Source organism: Dipteris shenzhenensis, chromosome 28 (assembly GCF_047967505.1).
Source record: "Dipteris shenzhenensis isolate YYH24624 ecotype China chromosome 28, Dip_SZ_1.0, whole genome shotgun sequence".
Classification (NCBI taxonomy): Eukaryota; Viridiplantae; Streptophyta; class Polypodiopsida; order Gleicheniales; family Dipteridaceae; genus Dipteris; species Dipteris shenzhenensis.
Window position 1 is genome coordinate 34,386,066 of NC_141623.1, and position 23,740 is coordinate 34,409,805.

General features: G+C 40.2%; 1 protein-coding gene across 1 annotated transcript; it reads right to left on the bottom strand.

The window, feature by feature from the left end:
- Nucleotides 1-16,161: 16,161 nt before the first annotated feature.
- Nucleotides 16,162-17,762, bottom strand: LOC147883487 (glucan endo-1,3-beta-glucosidase-like). The gene is made up of 2 exons (XM_087400018.1): nt 17,629-17,762; nt 16,162-17,489 (listed from the first exon to the last, which is right to left on the bottom strand). The coding sequence occupies exons 1-2, from the start codon at nt 17,732-17,734 to the stop codon at nt 16,315-16,317; spliced, it is 1,281 nt and encodes a 426-aa protein (XP_087256144.1). The 5' UTR covers nt 17,735-17,762; the 3' UTR covers nt 16,162-16,314.
- Between the last annotated feature and the right edge of the window lie 5,978 nt (nt 17,763-23,740).

Here is a 23,740-nt window from a genome sequence, read left to right on the forward strand (position 1 = left end):
TGGCTCAGCATTTCCACCAATAGATGATCCATCATCTACCCTTGATTGTATACCTGTGGGAGTACTTGGTGGTACCATTTCTTGCACATTTGGTGCATGGACAGCTTGCTGTCTATCAACATATGCAGGTGGATTCACATCCTGGAAAGTGATTCTCCTCATTTCCACATCCCTCATGGGTGCCTTATGCATCTTCTTCTCATTGAAGATCACATCATGGCTACGTATGATCTTCTTTGCTTCTAGATCCTAGAGATGATACTCTCCACTTTCCCCATAACCCAGAAAGATGCATTTCCTAGACTTAGGATCTAGCTTCTTTCGAAGCTCTTTTGGCACATGTGCATATGCCTCACACCCAAATATACGCAAATGAGAGTAAGAGGGCTTCTTGCCACTCCATGCCTCTTCAGGAATACCACCATCCAAACTCTTACTAGGTGATCTATTGATCACATGCACTGCAGTCTTCATTGCCTTAGCCCAAAAACCACCAGAAAGGCTTGCATTGGAAAGCATGCATTGCAACCTTTCTTGAATGGTATGGTTCATCTTTTCTGCAACTGGATTTTGCTCTGGAGTATGAGGGGATGTAAGCTCCCTCTTAATCCCACGTGTATCACAGAAATGCTGAAAGTCATGAGAGAGATACTCTCCACCATTGTCAGTCCGTAGGAATTTAAGCGTTCTACCTGCCTGATTCTCAACCAAGGCTAGCCATTTCTGAAATCCCTGGAACACATCACTCTTCCGAGCTATAGCATAAGCCCACACTTTCCTAGTTGCATCATCAATGAATGTCACATAGTATTCAGCCCCGCCTAATGACCGTGTAGGCATGGGACCGCATACATCTGAATGCACCAAATCAAGCTTTTTAAACTCTTTCTTTCCCCTTCTTTTATGGGCTGATTTAGTCTGCTTCCCATAGAGACAATGCTCACAAAATTCAAAATCAGACAAATTCAAATGCGGTACATAACCCAAATGGCATAAGAGTTTCATTCCATTCTGGCTCATGTGCCCCAACTTGCAATGCCACAAAGAAGTGCTTGGCTGCTCGGTTATTGCAACAACATGATCAAATACCCCTGATACATGTAAGGGATACAAAGTCCCACACTTGGCACACCTGGCCAAAAGCATAGAGCCCTTTTGAATTTTCCAACTCTGAAAGCCAAAAGTGGTATGGAAACCAGCATCATCTACTTGACCCACTGAAATAAGACTCTTGGTCAGCTTAGGCACATGTTTCAAAATGAATGCAGACCCATTTGCAAAAGAAAACTTTGTCACCTGCTCCCATTATGTCACATGCATCATCATTTCCAAGATGCACACAACCTATCTTTCCACTGTCATAAGTGGAGAACCATTCCCTATGGGGAGTAACATGGAATGAAGCACCAGAATCCAAAATACAATCCTGGGAATATGCATCATCTGAAGTGGTAAGCAACTCTGCAAATAAACTAGACATGAATAGAACATCATTGTCACTATCATGTGTGACTGCATTGATCTCCTCGATCTTCACTTTTCCTTTGTCCTCCCTTGGACTCTCTTCCTTTTAATTTGCACCCCAATTTGCATTCTTTTTCTTATTCTTTTGCTCTCTTTTCAACTTGTAGCAATTCTTTTTCATATGGCCCTTCTTGCCACAGTGGTAACACTCAATGTTCCGTGCCCTGGATTTGCTACGAGACTTCCCTCTTTCTTGGGACTTCCCCCTGAACTGTGATCTGCCCCTTCGCACATTTAAGGCTACATCCTGCTTGTTGCCGTCCATAGACTTCTGTCTAATCTCCTCGGCCAACAAGCTACCCACAACATCATCAAATTTCAGTACTCCACCAGGTGCAGAGTTACTGACAGCTGTACGGAAGGTATCCCATGAGGATGGCAATGAACATAAGAGAAATATTGCCTTAGTCTCCACATCAAAATTCATCTTCTGAGCCTGAAGCTGGCTGAAAATAATATTGAATTCATTCAAGTGAGAAGCAATGGAGACCCCTTCCTTCATTTGTAGCTCAAACAACCTCTTCATGAGGTAAACTTTATTAGAGGTAGTTTCTTTCTCATAAGTGGCACACAGTTTCTTCCACAAATCTTCCGTAGTCTGCTCATTTACTACTATGAAATAAACTGACTCTGCAAGATGAAGTCTAATAGTAGACTTTGCTAATGCATCCAACTCATTCCAATCATCCTCAGACATATTTACAGGCTTAGCTTCAATCCCTGCCAAGGGTTTAATCTGCTTCTTTTGAATAAGCACATCCCTTATTTGTTCTTTCCACAAAGAAAAGTTTGTCCCATCAAACTTTTTAATGTTGAAAAACTCCTTTTCAGACATGGAAGAGGACGCCATGATGAAAATGAAACAAAATCCCAAATGCTAGTACCTACAAGAGAGAATCACACCAAATACTAGGTGCACCCAAATGTGTATGCCACAACAGAGTGAAATATCACCAAAATTCAAAGCTCAAAGCATCAAAAGATACATCTGACTCATGTGCATATACTATGCATCCATATGAGCAAATCTGGCCCAAAAGAAAATGCCAATAAGTGCCAAATGACTCAAGCATAAACACCGTCCACTGGCATATGCATCAATAATATCTCATCTAAGAGATCATAGCACTATTAGTGCATCACCTGCAATGTGTCAAAGCTGTCCCTCAGCATAAAATAGCATCCATGTGCAAAGCATCCATAAAAATAGCATCCCACAAGGCAATTTGCGTCTATCAGCGCATCCAATAAGGATCGTAATGCATCCAAATGGCCTATAAATCATCCACTGCAACCCAATGCATACCACGAATGAGCGTACACTGCTCAAACTGCAATGAGAGTGATCTGCATAAGGTATGCTCAAGAAATCATAGTCCCACGGTAATGATGCTATTGAAAATAGAACCTGAGATGCCTCAAAACATGGGCGCCATTGCATAATCGGACTCAGCAAGAAAATCTGCAAATATCTCTCTTCTGCCAGAACTCCAAAATCCCAACCGATGAGTGAGAAATGGGAGTCAACACTTATCCACTGCCATGTGGCATAAATCTAAGGTTTCAAAACCTTAGAATGAAAATTGCATAACACAGAGATGAAATCGAATACACAGAGATCTATAACTCTGAAAATCCTCCACCGAATCATGCAAGAATTGACAGGTAGGGGTTTTTGGGCGTCCGGAATGCAATGGGACAGACAGTTTTAGAAACCGTGGTCTCAATCACTGGGTCCAACACACGGACTGAAAAACGTTTTTGGAAATAGAGCTATTTGTAAACTCCACCGAAGTGCGAATGATGAGCAACATAGAGGTTTTAGGACCTCCTGAGTCCACCAGAACTGACAAATCTACAAATGGTTGCCCCAAACTTGAGTTCCAACACTCGAGCAAAAAATGCAGAAACTAACACAGTAAGCTAGAAATCCAATGAAATGATCCCAAATTCAAGAATGAAGGTGTTTCCAAGCTCCTGAAGTGAAGTGGACACCAAAAGCAAGCAATAGTTGCCTCTACAAGTCAATACGGAGTCTCTGTCATCGAACGGAACAGGGAAAAGCTCCAAAAACGACTTTTTCTTTGAAACCACATAACAAGCTCTCAAAACCACTTCGCAAAGCCAAAGTGACTTCTCCAAAGGTTCCTCCAAGGTCTCTGCACACTTGGATGCAAGTAAAGTCACCCACAAAGCTTCCCACAGAGCTTCTCCTTCCTCCCACAGAGCTGCTGAGCTTCAAGCATTCACGCACGCTCAGCTAGATCACCCGGGCTCTAATATCAGTTGAGAGTGCTCTCAACGGAAGCAAGAACGAAAGAAGGAGAGAGAGAGAGAGACAAAGAGCCACACAAGTTTTGGTGGGTACAGAACCACCCTAATCTTCTTTTTTATTCATTTATATATGTGTTTGAGTATTGTACATAACCGAGGTAAAGGCACAGTGACCTTTAACCCCCACATGGGGGGGCTTACAAGTAGAGTTAGCTAGTACCCGCATAACTACACGAGAGTGGAGCATTGATATCTAGCATATTGATGCACTTAAGACTTTTGATTAATCTTTCACACTTAGACAATATAGAAATAGTGACAGTAATATCGATGTTGTGAATGGTAGTATTGAATCTTTGGCAACAATAAGATACTTTGCAACAATTGAATGGTCAACCATTGTGTAATTTTACTCCACATATGCATTTTGTGCTGCCATTTCTTTGTAAGAAATGGCAGTTAAAAGATAGTTGCCATTTTGTGCTGCCATTTCTTCTTAGAAAATGGCAATCAAGAAGTGCTTGCCATTTCTTTAAATGAAGTGGCAATCAAGAAATGGCTGCCATTTCCTACTATTAGCTGAAAAAGAAATCAGGACCAGAGGCTAGAGGCTAAGCCTGGTGACGCTCGAGGGCCTTAGAGGAAAGGAGAATGTGAGGGCAAAACGTTGTCATGGGAGGGGAAAAGGAATTAGAAGGGGAGGGAATGAAGAGGGAGACTATGACACAAGGGGAAAGGGAGAGGGGGAAGAGAAGCGTGTACATGATGGGAGGAGGAATGTAAAGATGGAGACATCAAGGGAAGAGGATCATGCTTTATTTTGAAAGGAAGGGAAGGGAGAAACCAAAGTACTAGCTAGGTGGCTTCACAAGAATGAGCATGTCCCATCAAGGAATAGCTGCCTCCTTTTATAGCCAAGAGAGGGACTCTCTCCCAATAAATGCATCCTCCCACATGTATGGTGTGTGTGGAAAAGTCTCCCATGTGGGCTGGGTAGTTACGCACTCTCAATTGTGTGCGACAACCCTTTGCCTCATTTTTCCACATAAATCAAGCCCCATATCTCAAGTCTAAGATACTCCCTTGGTCTCTTCCCAATTTTATAATACATTCAAACCTCTAGGAGGACAAGTGGAGGGTTGGCACAAGGAATCTTGCCACCTCATCCTACTTTCCCCATTATTTAGCTTGCTCTCTTGGACCTTCTATACCTCCCCACATGGGCCTATCCTATATGGAGGGAATAACCCAATATAATATCCATCTCCACATATTTTATATTACTTCTCCCATGGACTTTGAGCCATATCTCACTAAATGCAGCCTAGGTGGAGGGGTGGCACATGGAGGAGCCATGCCACCTTACATTTCATAATATTACTACCATGAATCACACCTTATGGGTCCTCTTATGTGGAAGGGTGGCCATGGTCATGCCTTGCCACCTCAACCATGGGCCCTATGCACTCCATATTTTATTATACTATTGCCACACATACAAGCACACACACATATTTATGCCTTTTTCATTGGTCAAATTTATCCATAACAGTTCCCCCCTAGGCAGGGAATGGTGAACGGATATGTAGGTTCTTGGACATTTTGCTAGAGATTGTCGAAAGAGGGAGAAAAGACATAAGAGAGCATTTCATGCCTGGGAAAAAAAACACAACAAGGAAAAGCTTGAGACCCGTTTTGTTGAACACCTTTCTCTCATGTGGTTTCTAGAAATGATCTTGGACCTCAACAAATCCAAGAGTCTGTGTTCCTTTACCATTATACTTTCCTCGATCAAAAACAATCTGTGGTGTCACTGCTATCTTCTCACGCCCTGGATCAAATACAAACTGGTTACTACTCAAAAGGGCCACAAAACCTGGATGTTGCATCAAAACACATAGGAGCAGTCACTCCCCCCAGTTTGGGATGGAAGGACCTCCAAAACATACCCCCCCCATATGGAGGGAAATCTATCATTTGATAGAAAACACCATCCCACTTTGACTCTTGCAAGAATAGTTCGGAGCTCCTTTCCAAATCAATCATGGGATCATACCTTGTGAAATCATCAAGAGATATTATCAAGACCTTTTCAACATGCATCACATCTATCAACTTCTTGGCCTCAACTTCATCCTTACTGCTCAACACTTCATCTAACACCATGACTTTCTCATCAATAAGCTCAGCCCATAGTTGGTTGCATTGTTCTTCAATATCCATCAAAGCATCTTCTGAGCACATTTCAAACATCTCTACCATGCTATCACCACATATAATCACATCAAGTTCCAAGAGACTCACAACATCAAGGGGAGAAGAAGGGGTGAGGATTTCACTATTGTTGGCCGCTATTGTCAAGACTTCAAGCTCATTGATGCTTTCATCATCGAACAGTCCATTAAGACCCTCGAATTCTTTATCATAAGAAAAATCCAAAGGAGGAGAAAGAGAACCTGAAGGATTCAATGCAATCTGGTAGGGTATGTGAAGTCCATATGGCTCATTATCATCTGTGGATTCACTACAGCTTTCAGAGGGAATTGATTCACTATCATTGCCACATTCAATCTCATCATTATCTGACCCCCCAATAACTGATTTGGAAGTCTCCATGAGATGCACTTGAGGAACATTTGGACACTCTAAGCGGTAGTGCCCCTTTTGATTGCAACCATGACAAACCAACTGGGACTTATCATGTGGAGCCTTACTTTTTAATTCCATCAATTCAATGTGGAGTTCATCAATAATCTTCACAATATCAGGAGTTAGAGGTACACCAATAGGGGTAGGGGATACATATTGCAGAGGAGGGGGAGAAGATGGGGGAGGAAGAGGTTTTGCTAAGATGGATCCACCATGAGACACCTTGACTGTCGTTGCAAAAGGGAAAGGAGGAATGATGACTAAATCACTAAACATTCTATCAAACTTCACTGCAATTGCCTTTGCATGTTGCATGGTCTTTGGGTCCTCCCACTTCAACTTGAGATGAAACTCATCAACTGAACCAGACACCATATTTTTAACACATACTGAGTCATTCTGAACCCCTCATTATCTAGGGATACAGCTACTAGGCAATCTAAGAGCCCAGCCGCTCAATCCATATATCGATGCGCTGTCTCTCCTTCTTCTTGCCTCAACCTCACTATCAACAGATGAACATTCTCGGGCTCCTCTTCTTTGCCGAAATACCCAACCAATGCTACAATCAAATAGGGCCAACTTTCTTGAACTTCATCAGTCTGCCTCTTGTACCACACCTTGGCAAAATCATCTAAGAATGTGGGAAGAACCAACAACCATTTATCTTCACTAAGAAAGTTGAGAGAAACACAACACTGCTTAAAGGCCACAAGATACTCACTTGGATTTTCTTCAACCCATCCATAGAACATAGGAATGTCTGCCATGCTTGGAAAATGGAAAAGAGAGAGACGAAATGAGGCTTATCTATTGGCAAACAATGGAAAGGGGACGCTTGAACTAAAAATCAAGTGAAGATACATACACAAAGCACACATAGGTAGGGTAGGGTGTGACTGGTGTATTGTGAAATACTATACGAGAAGAATCTTCAACATAGAATAGCTCATAGACAATCTTGAAAGGACCAATCCTTATTGGTCGAGGCATGACATTGCATCCATCTTTACAAGTGAGGGTTAGAGACATGGCACTGCATGAGGTTATTCATTAAGGCAAACAAGAATGCCATCACAAATGTCAATAGTTGGAGAGCTTGCACATCACCTTCAGCTTCTTCCACTTCTTGTAATCGCCATGCTATTTCTTCAAGGTGTGCGGTCTGGCATCCTTCTTTTGAGAAATGTCCTTGAGGACCTTCCTGATGATCTTCCGAAGTCGATAAACTCGTATCAAATATGCCCAACGCTTAGTTTCATGATGACCACAACCTTTACATTCCTTACAAATGATCACCCTCCTTCATGGCTTGCCGCTTTGTCGGGTGGTGCTTCCACTCGCACCATACATGATTAAAGTATAAGCTTTACATGCCAAGAAATTAGCAACTATATTTTGAGCTCGAGAGATATGCTGAATTTTTACCTCTTCAAATTATTGGCACAGTTCCAATGCTTGTTGATGTCGTGGAACCAAGCCTTTGCTCTGCACCTTCCACCTTCCACTAACTTATTCACACACTAGTTGAGAATCTCCTTGCACCTCAAGTTGCTTGATGCGATGCACTTGTGCCTTTGTACTTGTAGGTGCAGACTTGCTATAATAATACTCCTCACCACCCAGTGAAGTGAGCTTCACACCCATGCCAGCAGCCTTGGTCGAAGGTTTGTAAGCTCTATCAAATTGAAGGATCCAAGATGTCATCACACCAAGACTGAAATTTGGACATCCCAAGTTTCTCAGTAGTCCAAGATAGGTAGAAGGAGAGGGTGGGGAGAATTCAACACTTGAGCCAAACATTCAGCACCAAATAAACTTGCAATCCTTTGTTGATAGTTTATCTTTAGACCAAAAAGAATTACAACTTGAAGCTCGAAATGAGGCACAAAAGGTTGATTAGGTACAAATGGATTCCTTGGTCGAAACATTACCAACCATAGCCGAGGCCTAGAAACCTTTGTAGTGAGATTGAGAATAAGCCATTCAAGACGAGCTTATGCATAGGAATTAACAAGTAGATGCGCCAAATCTCCCCCCAAGCTTGAGGAGCATCCCACCCTTCGATGAAGGACACCCTTTTAATTCACTCCGAAGCAGCAAGTAGCTCGATCACCACACAATGAGTAGAATTAAAATCAAAGTTCTCCGAGCGTATCAATAGTTCTTTACCTTAATCAACCATGGTGTATCATCCCACCCGTTGTCTCCTTAAACAATGCACTAGACAATCAGTCGTTAAAGTTTGACATGAAGATCAAGAAAGAGATCTCGCCAATTGGTAGCCGTAATGAGCAGAGGACCAGGCACCAAATCCTTAAACTCGTTAAGAAGTGACATAAATATCCACCCTCCTTGTGTGGCGTGCGTCCGTGAAGTGGACTTGGAAAAGTTTTGAATCGGCGATCTAGTAGGAGATGTGAATAGAGCACATGAAATGAAGTACTTTTACTTTTTATAGCAAGAGTAAACTCCCCACCGTTAAAGAGTTACAATTCCCGACATTTCAATATATAAGCAAAAATCATTACATTTTCATCACTTCCAACTTGTTGGCCCAATGACAAGTCTCCCTTTTGTGAAGGGGGAGGTCTTGGGTTCAAATCCTACTCTTTAATAAAAAGAGAGGAGAGGAGAGGAGAAGGAGAATAGAAAGAGAAAGAGAAGAAGAAGAGAGAGGGGGGCTGCGGGATTTCTTACAGTTTTGCAAAAACTCGGAAAACCGTCTGTGACCAGAAGACACAGCAGCCTAGAAAACTGTCATGTGGGTGAACACAGTAGATGCATGGACCCAGAAAAACTGTCCACAACCAAAAGACACGAGAGCTCAAAAAATATCACGGGTGAACACAATAGACGCGCGAAGCGAATGCGCGCACAGGAACTCAGAAGGAGCACAGATGTTACAGTTTTGCAGATGCAACCGGTATGAGCAAAAGATTCACTAGCCAAAATACACGTAAGAACCGTGAGCAGAAAGCAGGCAAACTGAAAGTATAGAAGCAGGGAGGCTTTCCAGTCATAGAGACTGGGAAGGCACATAGTTTGGAGGTGCAAAAGTAGAGAACTACGCACAGAAGAGGCTGCAGAGCCACATCCAGTCATAGGAGTAACAGGTTTTACACTATTAGCCATGGAGATTTCAATCCCAACAGTCACACCATTTCTATTAGCCAAAAAAGAAATCAGAACTAGAGGCTAGAGGCTAAGCATGGCGACGCTTGAGGGCCATAGAGGAAAGGAGAATGTGAGGGTGAAATGTTATCATGGGAGGGGAAAAGGAATTAGAAGGGGAGGGAATGAAGAGGGAGACTATGACACAAGGGGAAAGGGAGAGGGGGAAGAGAAGCATATACATGATGGGAGGAGGAATGTAAAGATGGAGACATCAAGGGAAGAGGACCATGCTTTATTTTGAAAGGAAGGGAAGGGAGAAATCAAAGTACTAGCTAGGTGGCTTTACAAGAATGAGCGTGTCCCATCAAGGAATAGCCCCCTCCTTTTATAGCCAAGAGAGGGGCTCTCTCCCAATAAATGCATCCTCCCACATGTATGGTGTGTGTGGAAAAGTCTCCCATGTGGGCTAGGCGGTTACGCACTCTCAATTGTGTGCGACAACCCTTTGCCTCATTTTTCCACATAAATCCTCCATAAATCAAGCCCCATATCTCAAGTCTATGATACTCCCTTGGTCTCTTCCCAATTTTATAATACGTTCAAACCTCTAGGAGGACAAGTGGAGGGTTGGCACAAGGATCTTGCCACCTCATCCTACTTTCCCCATTATTTAACTTGCTCTCTTGGACCTTCTATACCTCCCCCACATGGTCCTATCCTATATGGAGGGAATAACCCAATATAATATCCATCTCCACATATTTTATATTAGTTCTCCCATGGACTTTGAGCCATATCTCACTAAATGCAGCCTAGGTGGAGGGGTGGCACATGGAGGAGCCATGCCACCTTACATTTTATAATATTACTACCATGGATCACACCTTATGGATCCTCTTACGTGGAAGGGTGGCACATGGTCATGCCCTGCCACCTCAACCCTGGCTATGCACTCCATATTTTATTATACTATTGCCACATATACAAGCACACACACATATTTATGCCTTTTTTATTGGTCAAATTTATTTATAACACTACCAAGAAATGGCAACCAAGAATTTATTGCCGTTTCTTCATAAATGGCAGTCAAGAATTTGTTGCCATTTTCTCATAAGAAATGGCAATCAAGAATTTGCTGCCATTTCTTATAAGAAAGGGCAGTCAAGAATTGGCTGCCATTTGGTGCTACCAATTATTGCTAAGAAATGGCAGACAATAAAAGGTTGCCATTTTTTGTTGCCATTTCTTCCAAAGAAATGGCAGTTCAAGAACTAGTTGCCATTTCTAACTGCCATTTTTGCAAAAAATATGGAAATTTGAGAAGCTATTACCATTTCTTACATAAGAAATGGCAAAATTGGAAATTGTGTGCCATTTGCTATTGCCATTTCTACCTAGTTTTGTAGTAGTGCCTCTATTGTCAAGGAACTCTCTACTTTTTGAAATAGAGAAGGATTGTTTTCCTATCCAAAAATCAAAGAATTAGCCAAGGATATGCTAGCATGGAGATGGTGGAAAGAGTGTGGAGCATCCATGCCTCATCACCAAGCCTTGGCTATGAAGGTATTGTCACGACCTTGTAGCAACTACAAGTTTGTGCATTCCTCTAGTGAATGAAACTAAGTAACTACAAGTTTGTGCATTCGTCATCACAAGGAACTTCCTAACATCAGAGAGATCAAAGAAGCTTGTGCACCTCTATACAAATGGTAGAGTGCCGAACGATGTAAAAGGGGTGTGTAGTGATGGTGATATGCCAAAGTGGGTACACACAGATCTTCCAAGTCCCTTACATGATGCTCCTATACTTACACATCCTAAACTAAATTCTATCGACTCAAAAGAAGAGGAGGGGTCATGATGTACATTGGTTTCATCATCGAGTAATGTTGCAATTCACTTAAAATGCAAATGAGATATTGCAATTCATCATTCTTTTTTATCATCATTTAATGATGCAATGCATTTAATACGTGGCTAATGAGATGTTGCAATTCAACATTCTTTTACATCATCTTTTAATGGAGCAACTCATTTAAAATAGAAATGAAATGTTGCAATCTGTTGCTCTATTCCATTATCATTTAATGATGCACAATTTTAAAATTCCTTACAATGCACCTCATGACTTTGCAAATAATATGTGATGGAGCATTGCAACCTTCATTTTGTAGAGTGCTAGCCATTAATGAGGTTATAAATCTTTCCCACAGCACACTTTCAAAGGTAGTCAATAGCATAAGACGATGAAGAAAAGAGACATTTCTACCCCATGAAAGTGTTAGGGAAAGATTTATAATTTCATGAAAAGCTACTTGCATGTGTTACATGTGCATGCAAATCTTGCAGCTACTCAAACAATTTGTAAAACAACATCAGCGTGTATTTTAATGGTGTAGTTTAAGTAACCATACTGATTTACATTAACCAAAATTTGACATTAAAATGGCATAAGTATTTCCCAAACATGGCGACAACTTGTCAGCATATTATATATGTTCACAGTATACATGATGAGCCAAAAAAATATAGTGATTGCTCATTTTGCAATAAATATAAGTACATTGGATGTGGCAAAAAACTACAAGGATTGCCATTTAGCAAAAAATAAAAAGGCTAAGTAAAAAAAGAAACTCCATTTGTAGTCAAAGTTTAAAAAAAGTTATCGTTGCATAGTGTACCACAAAAATGTCAATTTGCCAGTCCACATGAACAATTGCACCATTGGCAATTGTTCAACATCATGGTGAACAAGCCGCACAACAAGACGATCGCTTACGATGGTAGCAAGGATGGAAAGTAGAATCACTAACATGTTGGTGATTGAGGAGTGTCTGAAGCATACCAATTTGCAAAACCCAATGATTAAAATAGCATGTAACACATTCCTAGGATATGTAACATTTTAAATACAACACCTAAAACTCAATTCTAGAAAAATAACACAAAAGAGGTTATAAATTTGCAAATACACAATAGAACATGGGAGCTTGTTATAATTTCTTGCAACATTTGCAAAATCCATTAACAAAATTGATATATGTCATTACAATATATGTCCAAAGTGCAACATCATATTTAATGGGTATAGGAGTTCCATCATGTTATAGTCTCCGCAACCGAGGATTCACGAAAAATGTTGCTCCGATGCTAAGAAATTCATACAATTAATGAGCCTAAGGAGCATTACAGGTTGGACATGAACTTCTAACCTTTAAAGTGTTTACCAGGCATGCTGGGTGAAACCGATAGTGACATGGGAGAGCATAATAATCGGTTGTCATATCAAAATGGTCTTGGTAGATAGGACATAAAGGTCCATCATCCACATAAGTAATATGTGCTCAATATGTGCCAAAATGGTAGAGGGTTTTCTGATAGCCAGGCCCAAAAAATTTGGATCCAAGTTATGAACACGGCCTCCGTTTTCAATATGTTAAAGTGCGGTCTCATGCGTGTTGACAACTCGGGGGGATCACTTAATAATATATGTGACTATCATGTGAGTTCAAAATAAGGCAATATTTAATTTCATTTTTTCTCACAGTTTCATAGAAAGAAGGATGTTGTAAAAAGGATTTTGGGAAAAAATTTAAACATTGAATAGGAAAAGGGTACATTTTATTGTGATGAAAAATTCACAGATAAATAGGCCTTGAACACACATGATATATAGGTTGACAATATGTAGCGAAAATTCAGCATTGCTCCTTGTAGGCATTTTCCATGTCTCACCTGTGTCCAGATTGTTGGAGCAACGTATTTGAAAGATGATTCATAGCAAGGAGCCGTTTGTTCTCACTCACTACCCATTGATATTCAAACATAACATCATGAACTATGATGCTGGGAAAGTGAGATCTTCCCTTGCTGAAATTTCCAGTGTTGATTGTGGGCCCTTTGCAGTATCATCCCCCTCTACACTGTTACCCCCATCTTCACCACATCACCCCCCTCTGTAGCTTCACACATGTTCATAAAGAGTTCACTAGAAGTCACAGAAACTACATGATGCAAAACATGGCTAATGAGTACATGATCATCGATATAACAACTATTCGCACAAATGGACAAAATTGGCATGCACTTTAAGAGATATCACTTTATGCACCTGAAGACAAGCTTCCCACTTTGGTGGGTGGTGATGCTACCATGGGGATATTAGTTGTAGAGGCTGTCCTTGGTTGCGATGCCATCGTGTGCATGTTTGAGGAGAAGAGGCGAAGTCTCCAGCACGAAACTTTGCATATAACATCTTTGCAAAGTACAGTGGCATGGCCCCACTGCAAAGGCTTCTCTAATCTGATCATGCAATGAATATAATGGACAGTCTCCCTCATAGCTTTGTGCTTGTAGTTTTTGATGGGCCACCGTCCATGTGAGGCATCGCCCCACAGTCCCAAACTGTGCTACATCATTGTTGGTGACTACGGTATTGATGCAGTCATACTTTCAACCATTCGGATCACGATACATGCTCACTGGATGGCTTTCAAATTTTGGGCTTTGGATGGATTTCAAATTTTGAGCTTTTAAGCTTTGGTTGGCTTCCAAAATTTGGACTATGCAACTTTGTGGATCAAATCTTGCTTTGTATACTCTATTTCATACATCTTTGAAAGTTTTAAGAGTTGATTTCAGGCTCACTTTTGCTTTGATTTGGTGTTCTAAAGGTGTCCCACCTTTGATCTTCTTTAGAGGCCATACTTGGCTAGATAGAGACTCTATTTACTATGGGTGGCATTCTTTGGGCCAACAACAACAATCATGAGCACTAATAACAAAAGTAGAAGGAAAGCAACTAAGGGGTTGTATGATGCTCCCTAGGCTGGTGGTAACACTCATGTGTGAAGGAGGCAAAGTGACGAGATCAAATCCTCATTTTCTTTGAGAATATCTTATATCACATGAGAGAAAAACGTAAAGGTCCTAAGCCATTGTTCAAAAGGATTCATGTTGTCCCCTTCTCCCCCTTCAAATCAAATTGATGTGTTTTTCAAACAAAAAGAATTGGACCTTAGCCATAGCTTAAAAATATTACCCCATAATGTGAGAAGATTTAACCTTATAAAAGCATAGGTTGATTGGCCCCTGTGGGCCAAAAAATAATCTCGCACATATAAATGTATAAAATGATAATAATAGTTCGTAAACTCTATGGAGGGAACATAAATTTCAAGCAACATGGAACAAACATAAATTCTATGGAGGGAACATAACTTTCAAGCAATTATTTGAAAATTGCCTTGTCAACACTAGTTTGGTATTGTAAGAAGACATAAAATTGTCCTTTGGAAGATTTGAAAAAATAATTATTTCTCTTAGAGTAAAACCTACCTAATAGTTTCCTTATCCATGCTCAATCTACATTATCCTTACATTATGAGAAAATTGTTGGCATAGTGAAAACTTTTCATATGTCATGGCATACATCACGGTTATACCAAGTTGGTGTAATGAGGGTTGAAATTGAAAATAGAAGACATTTGGAAAGAAATATATTCTCTTAGAAAAAGTATTACTTAAGATTTCCTTGACCATGCTCAATCCACATGATTGGGTGAAAAAATCACACGTCGTGGTGACACCATTCATTTTATCCCTCTTTGGGACTGATAGGAAAATTTAAAATTTGAATTCAAATTCGGCATTGAATTGGACATCATGGATGCATTAACTATGCTTGAGAAAATTTTATGACTTCCCTTTAGTATGCAACGATGAGGATATATAAGAAATTTACTTAATTGCAAGGACATTTTTATGTTGTGTTATCAAGCTAGTTTACATGTAAATCTTCCAAAATACAAGCGCCTAAACTATCCTAAATTATAGGAAAGCTCCTCATCAACTATCAAAAGGAAGTAATCCCAAAATGATGCTTTAATAAAAATAGATCGCAAAGCTTAAAATATCAGGCTCATATTGTGAAAGCTTAAGTTCCTAAACGTGGAGCGTCAAGTGGCATTACGAGGTAAAGCATGGCTTTGAGAGGTACCACCATTTACAATAATTTGCCATAAGGAAGAATGCTTCATTAAGACATATTATATTTAATATATATATTGAGAGGTACCACTATCTATAATAGTAAAAGCAAACTTTCACAAGAGAAGAATGCCCAAATATATATCTACATTCCTACATTATATATAATTGAAGTTGTTCTCTCTCTCACCTTAAAAAAGTTCCCAAGATGAGGTGTTTGGCGTGCCTTTAGGTAGCCTTAGTGAAGGTTAACTTTCAGAAACCAAAAATAATTTCTAGCATTTTCCATAGGCGTTTTTTTTTCAAATTCTTTGATTGGTTGGTGTGTTGACTTTAGAGCATGTCTTTCAAATTTGGGTGTGCTTTTTTTAAAGTGCATTCATTCCTTCTCTCTCCTTTTCCATCTCTCTCTCTCTCTTCTCCTTCTTCTCTCTCTCTTCTCCTTCTTCTTCTCTCTCTTGGCAGGCCACATTTGCTAACCACCTATCTCCCCTTGGCTCAGTGAGACTTCCATCTTCGAAGCTAATAGACACACTCTTCAAATTTGAAGTTCAAAAGACCTTTGACGATGGAACAAGCCGTTTTATGGCTCTAGATTCCGTCCAGGTTAAGGATATTCCATTCCGCAATTTACTTGGCATATAAAGACTGAACATGCAGTTTCATCGCTGCTACATTCAGCGCAGCTTGATGACAACCCACTAGCTATAAGTTAGCGATAAGTAAGACAATATACTAATCGATAGTTGGGATTGTAGCTCAACAACAAAAGGTGATGGGGTAGACTGGCGAGCCGTTTGGAAAGAAGAGTCCGTAGTGCTGTTCAGTGCCGGCCGTCTTCAGATTCTCGTTGAAGATCTCGAAGATGTAAGCCTGAATGGGTTCATCAGGATTTGCAGGAGTCCCGTTCGACTTTAGGACGTGATTCACCAAATTCTGATTGTATGTTCTCGCGTTTTCCACTGTTGCAGCCACGCACTCTCTCCCACAGTTTGCCGCTGCTGCAGTTGGTGCCTTCTTCTGCGACTCTCTATTCCCATTGATCTCACTTACAACAGTAATCCCAGAGGATACGGGCACTGAGCCGCTTCCCCACGACCCTGATGGCCAGCCCGTCTCGCCCACTACCACTCGAGGACGGGAGTGGCCCGAATGGGTCCGCGCAGCACGTCGACTCTCAGTTGCCCAGTTCGTGGCCTGCAGCTCATCATACTGCTGTGTCGCTGTCGACCCAGGCAACAACGAGTCCACCGCTGCGTAGACCGCATCTAGCTGGAGGTCGAACAGGTTTGTGTAGTTCAGCTTCGTGTTTGGGTCCTGCACTGGCGTCGTAGATTTGAAGAGAGCGAAGTCCAAGGACACGTTCGGATCTTGCAGGTAAGCGAAGTAAGGGAACACATTCACCATGAAGAACGAACCTGTCTGCTCTAAGAATTGGAGAAGTGGTTTCAGCACAGATAAAAGGCTTCCCTGGAACGTTGCGGCGGAAGGGGGAAAACTTTTACCAAGCACGTTCAGAGCGTGAGCAGTAGACACTTTGATATCCAGATTCAGATTGAGGATCCCAGAGGTTGTTAATGCTGTGTAGACATTGAGCATGGCTGGAACCAGTAAAGTGGGATCGCGCGACGAATCAAAGAGCCATTCGTTTCCAACGATAACTGCTGAGATCCCGGATGCAGGATATGCAGCAACATTTTGGGTGACCCAGTTTATCGCTTCCAGAAGACTGTTGGCGATTTTCGGGACCTCCTCGTTTGGGATGCCGAGGAGCAGATCGATTCCAGAGTTTACGAATGCTTGCAGGACTTCAGGTTTAGGATCGTAGAGCCTCACTCTGGAGATGCCCTTGGAACGGAGAAGCGAAACTGTCTGCTTGGGTGAAAGCAGGTTGTTTCCATTCATGCCGTAATCGACTCCAATCGTGCCTCCGCCTGCGCAAATCAAAAAATTTAGGACGGAAAGAAGCAAGACCGAGAAGACGATTATGCGTGCTCCATGAAACGGAAACACAAAACATGTCGAAGTTATTCATTCCAAACGTTATCGTTGATTTATGTGGACTATCTGCACCTGAAACTTGAGGCAGCAAAATCGTTGAAAGCAATGCAAGAGTAAAGACCAAATCTGCACGACAGAGCTTGCATGGAGCAATCTGCTGCATGACGACGTCCACCATGCTGAAAAACCTCAAGAACCTTTGGTAATTTGAGCATATACAAGGATTGTAGTTCACTCTAAGCTTTAACGAGAGTAACGTTTATATCTCTTTCTTGGGTGGTACATTCACTATTTCTTCTTTCTATGGTTGTCCTAGTAGTACACCTTGATATCTATTAAAGTAGAGCCTGATATATGTTAAAGTAGAGCCTGATATATATTACAGTACAACTAAAGTATCCCATTTCTGATTATGGCTTCCTCAATTTGTGATTACCATTCCATCTGCCCATTCCATCATGGGACCTATGTAGCTCCTCATCCCTAAGCCGTCCACACAATAGCTTTATATGAGTAAACGCACCTACATCAGCACTTTTCTCTTCTACTTTCCATGTGTTTGGAAAAGAGAGATGACATTTCTACATCAGAGTGCCTTCGAAAGAGTTATATAATACTGTGCAATGTCAATGCAATGTTGAAGTCAAACATGGTTGTTCTTCTAGAGAAAGTTATTGCTGTTGTGCCGACCAATACGATGCACATATAATTCTCATTTATCAAACCCTTACCATGACCTAGTCATCATATGTATTCTAATAGTGATCATTATATACATCTAAGTATGCTATTAATTAACAAGCCATCTACCTTGTTTCCATTACCAAAACAATAGAATTCTTAAGCTGGCTGCACAAAATTAAAAACATAAACATGCCATTTCATCCTAGATATAATCTTAATTGAGATACAAACAAGGAGAACATACTATTAATATGAGCTATCCTCTATATATGGGTTATATATGTACAACGTCTAATGGGAAGTCCAAGTGCAATTGGCATCTTAAAATGTATAAGTTCTTAATCAATACACATAGTAGTCTACCTTCTAAAGGTCATATATACCAAAATTTGAAATTTTATTTGTCCAATATTTGATGTGCTATAAAATTGCAAGACAACAAACATGTGTGTGTGTGTGTGTGTGTGTGTGTGTGTGTGTGTGTGTGTGTGTGTGTGTGTGTGTGTGTGTGTGTGTGTGTGTGTGTGAGAGAGAGAGAGAGAGAGAGAGAGAGAGAGCAGCCTGTCAGGGGTAGAAGACATATATATCATCTTGCTTTCCCAAAATGGACCTTGGAAGTTTAATAAAACAAGTTACAATTATTAAAAAATATGCGGATTTCAAGTTAGTAACACGGGAAAATTTATAGGGAAGCGGAATTTGTCAATATAAGGACATGAATACTATCTTCTTCATCTAAAAGGTGAGCAACTCCATAATAAAGATGGTTTCAAGTTCCAACTCTATTGGAGGTGGTTTTTTTTTTAAGTCACAAAATTGATCCATAAAAAGCTGGCATAATTTCTTACGAGACCTATATTGTCCCATAAAATAAAGTATTAAAATATTTTGAACTAATTGAAGAGGAACAAGGTGTGGTTAGTGTAAAGTTGAGTGACTTGTTATTTAATTAGAATCGTGCATCACATTTTAAACTTGCCAACCAAATGGTATTAGGGATTGACACATGTATGGTAGATCCTTCAAATTGTTAAGAAGATGAAAAAAAGTAGGCATAATGGCTATAAAGTGGTGTATATTAGTGGGCAACAACCAAACTCCACGAAGAATATTAACTTTATTTTTAAATGAATTTATGGACTCTCCATGACATAGATAATATTGAAAGGTTAGAATTGAAGCTACTTTTGTAAAGGAACTCTAAAGCAATGATAAATCAAATCTTATATAGTGGACCAATGTTGGTTGTGAGAAAAGTCAATTATTGTGTCATCGCTCTATCATCATAGGTCTAGAGCAACAAGTGTAAAAAATTCCTTCTAATATTTTCATGCTCTTGTGTTCAAAAGCACCATAATGCAAAAGGACTCTTTAAAAAATCTCCAAGAATTTTTTAGAGAGAGTCCATATTTGTAATATTTGTGTCATATACCAACCTCTCCCCTCCACTTGGTTTTATGTCCTCATCATTTATAGCACCACAATCACTTAGAATTGTCATATAGTCAAAAACCCATCTTTGTAAATATATGTTTCATTCCAAGATGCTTTCCACTTTGTTCTTAGGGGGCTATTACAATATCAAAAAGTGTAGAGCTCATTCCTACGATTGCTCAAGTTGTTTATCATCTCCATCTTTGAAATTTTTCATGTTTAAACTATTGCCTTCTCCTATTGCCATTTAGCACAACAATTCAAAATTATCTATCTTAAAGTGTGCTAATGGTTCTCATCCACATTGATGCTCCTTACAAACCTACTATCTTTTAATATCTCACTCCAATTCTTCCCTCAAAAGTTTGTCTTTTAGTGACCCACTATTATTTGGAAGTGATAGTTTGCTTTGAAGATAGAAGCATTCATCAACCTTCTTACAAAAGTGGCAAGGGTTGAGGTTTGAAGATCAAACCAAAACTACTTAAGCTTTAGATAAATAAAAAATTCCTTCAATAAAATGATGAGAATACTTTGGAAAATGACAATTTACTTAAGTTTTGTGGAGTAAAATAGATCCAAATATTTGATAGAAAGATGATTTGTCCAATCCCTATTAAGGATTGATATGTTCACATTGTGCATCTAGCACTAACACAAAGATGATATGCATAGCACTTCATCTCTCCTCAACTACTATTTTGAGTTGTTTCCTTTGTTCCTTGGCCTTGCATCTTTCCTCAACATTAGCGACTTGAACTTCGTCAGCTACCTTGCCCTAGCCTCAAGCTATTTTAGGGCTATTCCTGACTTGCATCAAGTGACTTGTTGTGTTTGTTTGCAATGCTTTGTATTCTTCTTGAAGCATCATGTGTGGAGTTCGTGGGTGAGCTTTATGATCTGGTGTTAAAGTATGATCTCATTGAGTTGAGTTTGTTGTTGTGAATATTGTCCCAAAGCTCTACCTTCTATTTATTGTGGATCAAAAAACTAGGGAGGCATACAATGTGATGTTTTATGCTACAAAACCCATAGCCATTTCGCTCCCTCATTACTAAGCATTTCAATCAACCTTTGTGTAGCTATCATCCAGGTGGGTTGGGCCATTGCACTTCTTCCATCATCATTTTTTATTGAAGCACATAAAAATGTGCTCCCAACTTGTAATGGGCTAGCCCACATGTGCATGCTTAGAGTAGTTGGTGTAGAAGGGCATTCCCCAACCTAGCATGCAAAGGTCCTTGTATAGGAAAATGGTTTTTTCAGTGAATGCACTGGGGACTTTTCTTATAATCTTCTTTAGCCTAAATACTCAAACAAAAACTTGAACAAAGGCCTCACTCAATTGCCTTTCATTTAATTGATGAGATATGCACTTCATTAGGGGAGAAATGGGATCTCAAAAGGGCCTCCAATTAGTGTTTCCTAATTTTAAGGGATTAGAGAGGGATTTGAGGTGTACCAATGAGAGTGCTCCTTTGTGTGGGGAAATGGTATGTTGAGGTGGAGGGATGGCATGCATGCAGAGATTCTCTATTGGCTATTCCTCTTACATTGGGGACCACCCAAATCACCCTCTCCTCCTTAACCCATGCTTGACCACCCTCCCATGTGCACCCACCCAAGATCAGTCCCAAATCTCTTTAAGTCTTTGTGGGCCCTTGTGGGTGATTTTTTCTTCTCCTTGGGTGTATTACAGGTCTACCCCATCTTTCTCTGCTCCTCTGCTCTAGTCCAATTTCCTTCTCATTCCAATGTGGGACCTTTTGGACAAATTTCTTTTGTCCTCTAGCCTATTGCAGGCCTGCCCCCTCTCTCTCTTCTCCTCTGCTCTGGTCCAACTATTCTCTCCTTTTATTTTTTAAAATTTGGGTTGCAACACCTCCTACAGCTGGTCTTCTCTCTCTCTCCTGCTCTTTCCACTATTTTTGTGCCTCCTCCTACTCTATCCCCTCATGCTCTACCTCTGCCTTCTCTTTCCTCTGTTGATCTTCCCTCTCTTGCTCTATGCCCTCTTGCTCAACCCTCTCCTGTAGGTACTCTTTCCCCTCAAATAGTTTCTTTGTTCCCTCTTACTTTTTCTTCAACACAACAGCAGCTCTTTGCCCTCCTACAGGCACTTTCCCCCCATTTCTTTTACCTCTCATATAGGATACAACTGCTCTTTCCCCTCCTATAGTTATTGTTTTCCCAACAAGCATGGTTTGGAAAAAAGTGACACAAGATGGCAATGTTGTGAGCTCTAGTATGTTCTGGAGGCATGGTCAGGAAGAAAGTGACACAAGCTGGCAATATTGTGAGCTCCACTGTGTTGTAGAGGCATGGTCAAGAAGAAAGTGACCAAAGCTGGCAATATTGTGAGCTCTAGTGTGTCCAAGAGGCATGGTCAGATAGAAAGTGACACAAGCTAGCAATATTGTGTGCTCCAATGTGTTGTAGAGGCATGGTCAGGAACAAAGTGACCAAAGCGACCAAAGCTAGCAATATTGTGAGCTCTAGTGTGTTCTAGAGGCATGGTTAGAAAGAAAAAGATAGAAGTTGACAATATTGTGAGCTCTTGTGTGTTCTAGAACACTAAAAATGCATTGGATGACTTGATTAACTTTCAATTTGACTGACTAGATAGATAGTCATGGAAGGTTTTGTTAATGGTCCACATAAGCTTCCCAAGAGGAAGGATGTCTTGCCACATCTTGAACTTCAAGGAGAGGAAGGATATCTTGCCAAGTTACAACAAGTGTACAAAGCAAAGGACACATGCCTTGCTTCTAGGATACCATCACATTGTAAGTCATGATTTCTATGTACCTTCCTTGCCTATCTTCTTTACAAGTGTTGTCTCTAAGTTATGTGTAGGAATACCTTTTAGTCATGGATAAAATGTATAGTCCTTCAACTTTATTTGAAATGGTGAAAAGGTAGGCAAGCATCTAGAGAAATCATGACAATGTGTTTTACTAGTACAAGCTATCCATAAATTATAGGTTGGGCATTTTGTCATTTGCATAGGTTTTCTTAAGGACATTAAAAACACTCTAAAAACATTGATGCAATTTTTTGATGGTTTTATTGTGTGGTTTCATGTCCAAAGTTTTATGGTAATATGACTAAAGTTTTCATGCATAAAGTTTTCATGTCTAAAGTTTACAGTTTATACCTATTTGCCTTGCTTGCATCATGCAAAGGTCAATGGACATTGGAAGAGAGGAAATTTTTTAGAGAATAGTCACAATTAGAGACAATGCTATGATGGTAAGTATCCTATGTATTGATTTATATTTTATGGTCTTTTAATGTAATGTGCTTTGTTAGGTCTACTAATGTGAATGTTGTTGAATTGATGTAGGAGGCATTTGAGATTGAGGAGTTATCTCCTCGAGAGGCCAACTTTCATAGGACATTTGGTTGAAAACACTCATTGGTGCACTATACTATTCGAGCAGGAGGATACATTGTGGTCTTCCACATCCAATTTTTAGAATGGCCTACTTAACTACTAAAGTGCATCAAAGTATTAACAACTTGATCACTGTGATCCATCACATGGCTTCCCCTAGTGCACTGTATCCAATTGGCAATGGTGTAATAAACTTTGTGCTTGGCTACCCTGAGAGGAGAGCCTTAATGGTATTTGTGTTAGAAGCTTACTTGGGGATTTCAAAAGCCTCTTTTTTCTATGTATTAGAGGTAATAAAGAGGAGCTACAGGCTATGAAGAGTCTTTGTATTTGAATGGAGAGATTATAATACAAATATGTACATTTTATCACATTCTCTTCCTTGCAAGATACCATGTCATAAGCAATAATTTTGATTCAATCATGGTTAGATTTTGAATGTGTTGTTAGTGCAATATAAGGTATTGTTGCTTTGAATTGTAGAGTATTGAATACACCATCTCCACGTTTGTTGTGTAGAGAGGTGAACCTTTTATATGCAAAATTGCCCCTTTTCCTTTATTTGTATCCAAAGTAATTACAAATTTATGACCTCCTTAGCTTGTGATTGATTTTTAAAGGTCTTCTACATTGAAATTCAACATTCGGGGAAGGCAAATATCATAGAGA

Excerpts from the sequence above, each read along its gene's own strand:
- LOC147883487 (XM_087400018.1), bottom strand. The coding sequence starts at position 17,734 with ATGGTGGACGTCGTCATGCAGCAGATTGCTCCATGCAAGCTCTGTCGT. Across the intron at positions 17,490-17,628 it reads TTTGCTGCCTCAAGTTTCAG|GCGGAGGCACGATTGGAGTC; the intron begins GTGCAGATAGTC and ends TGATTTGCGCAG.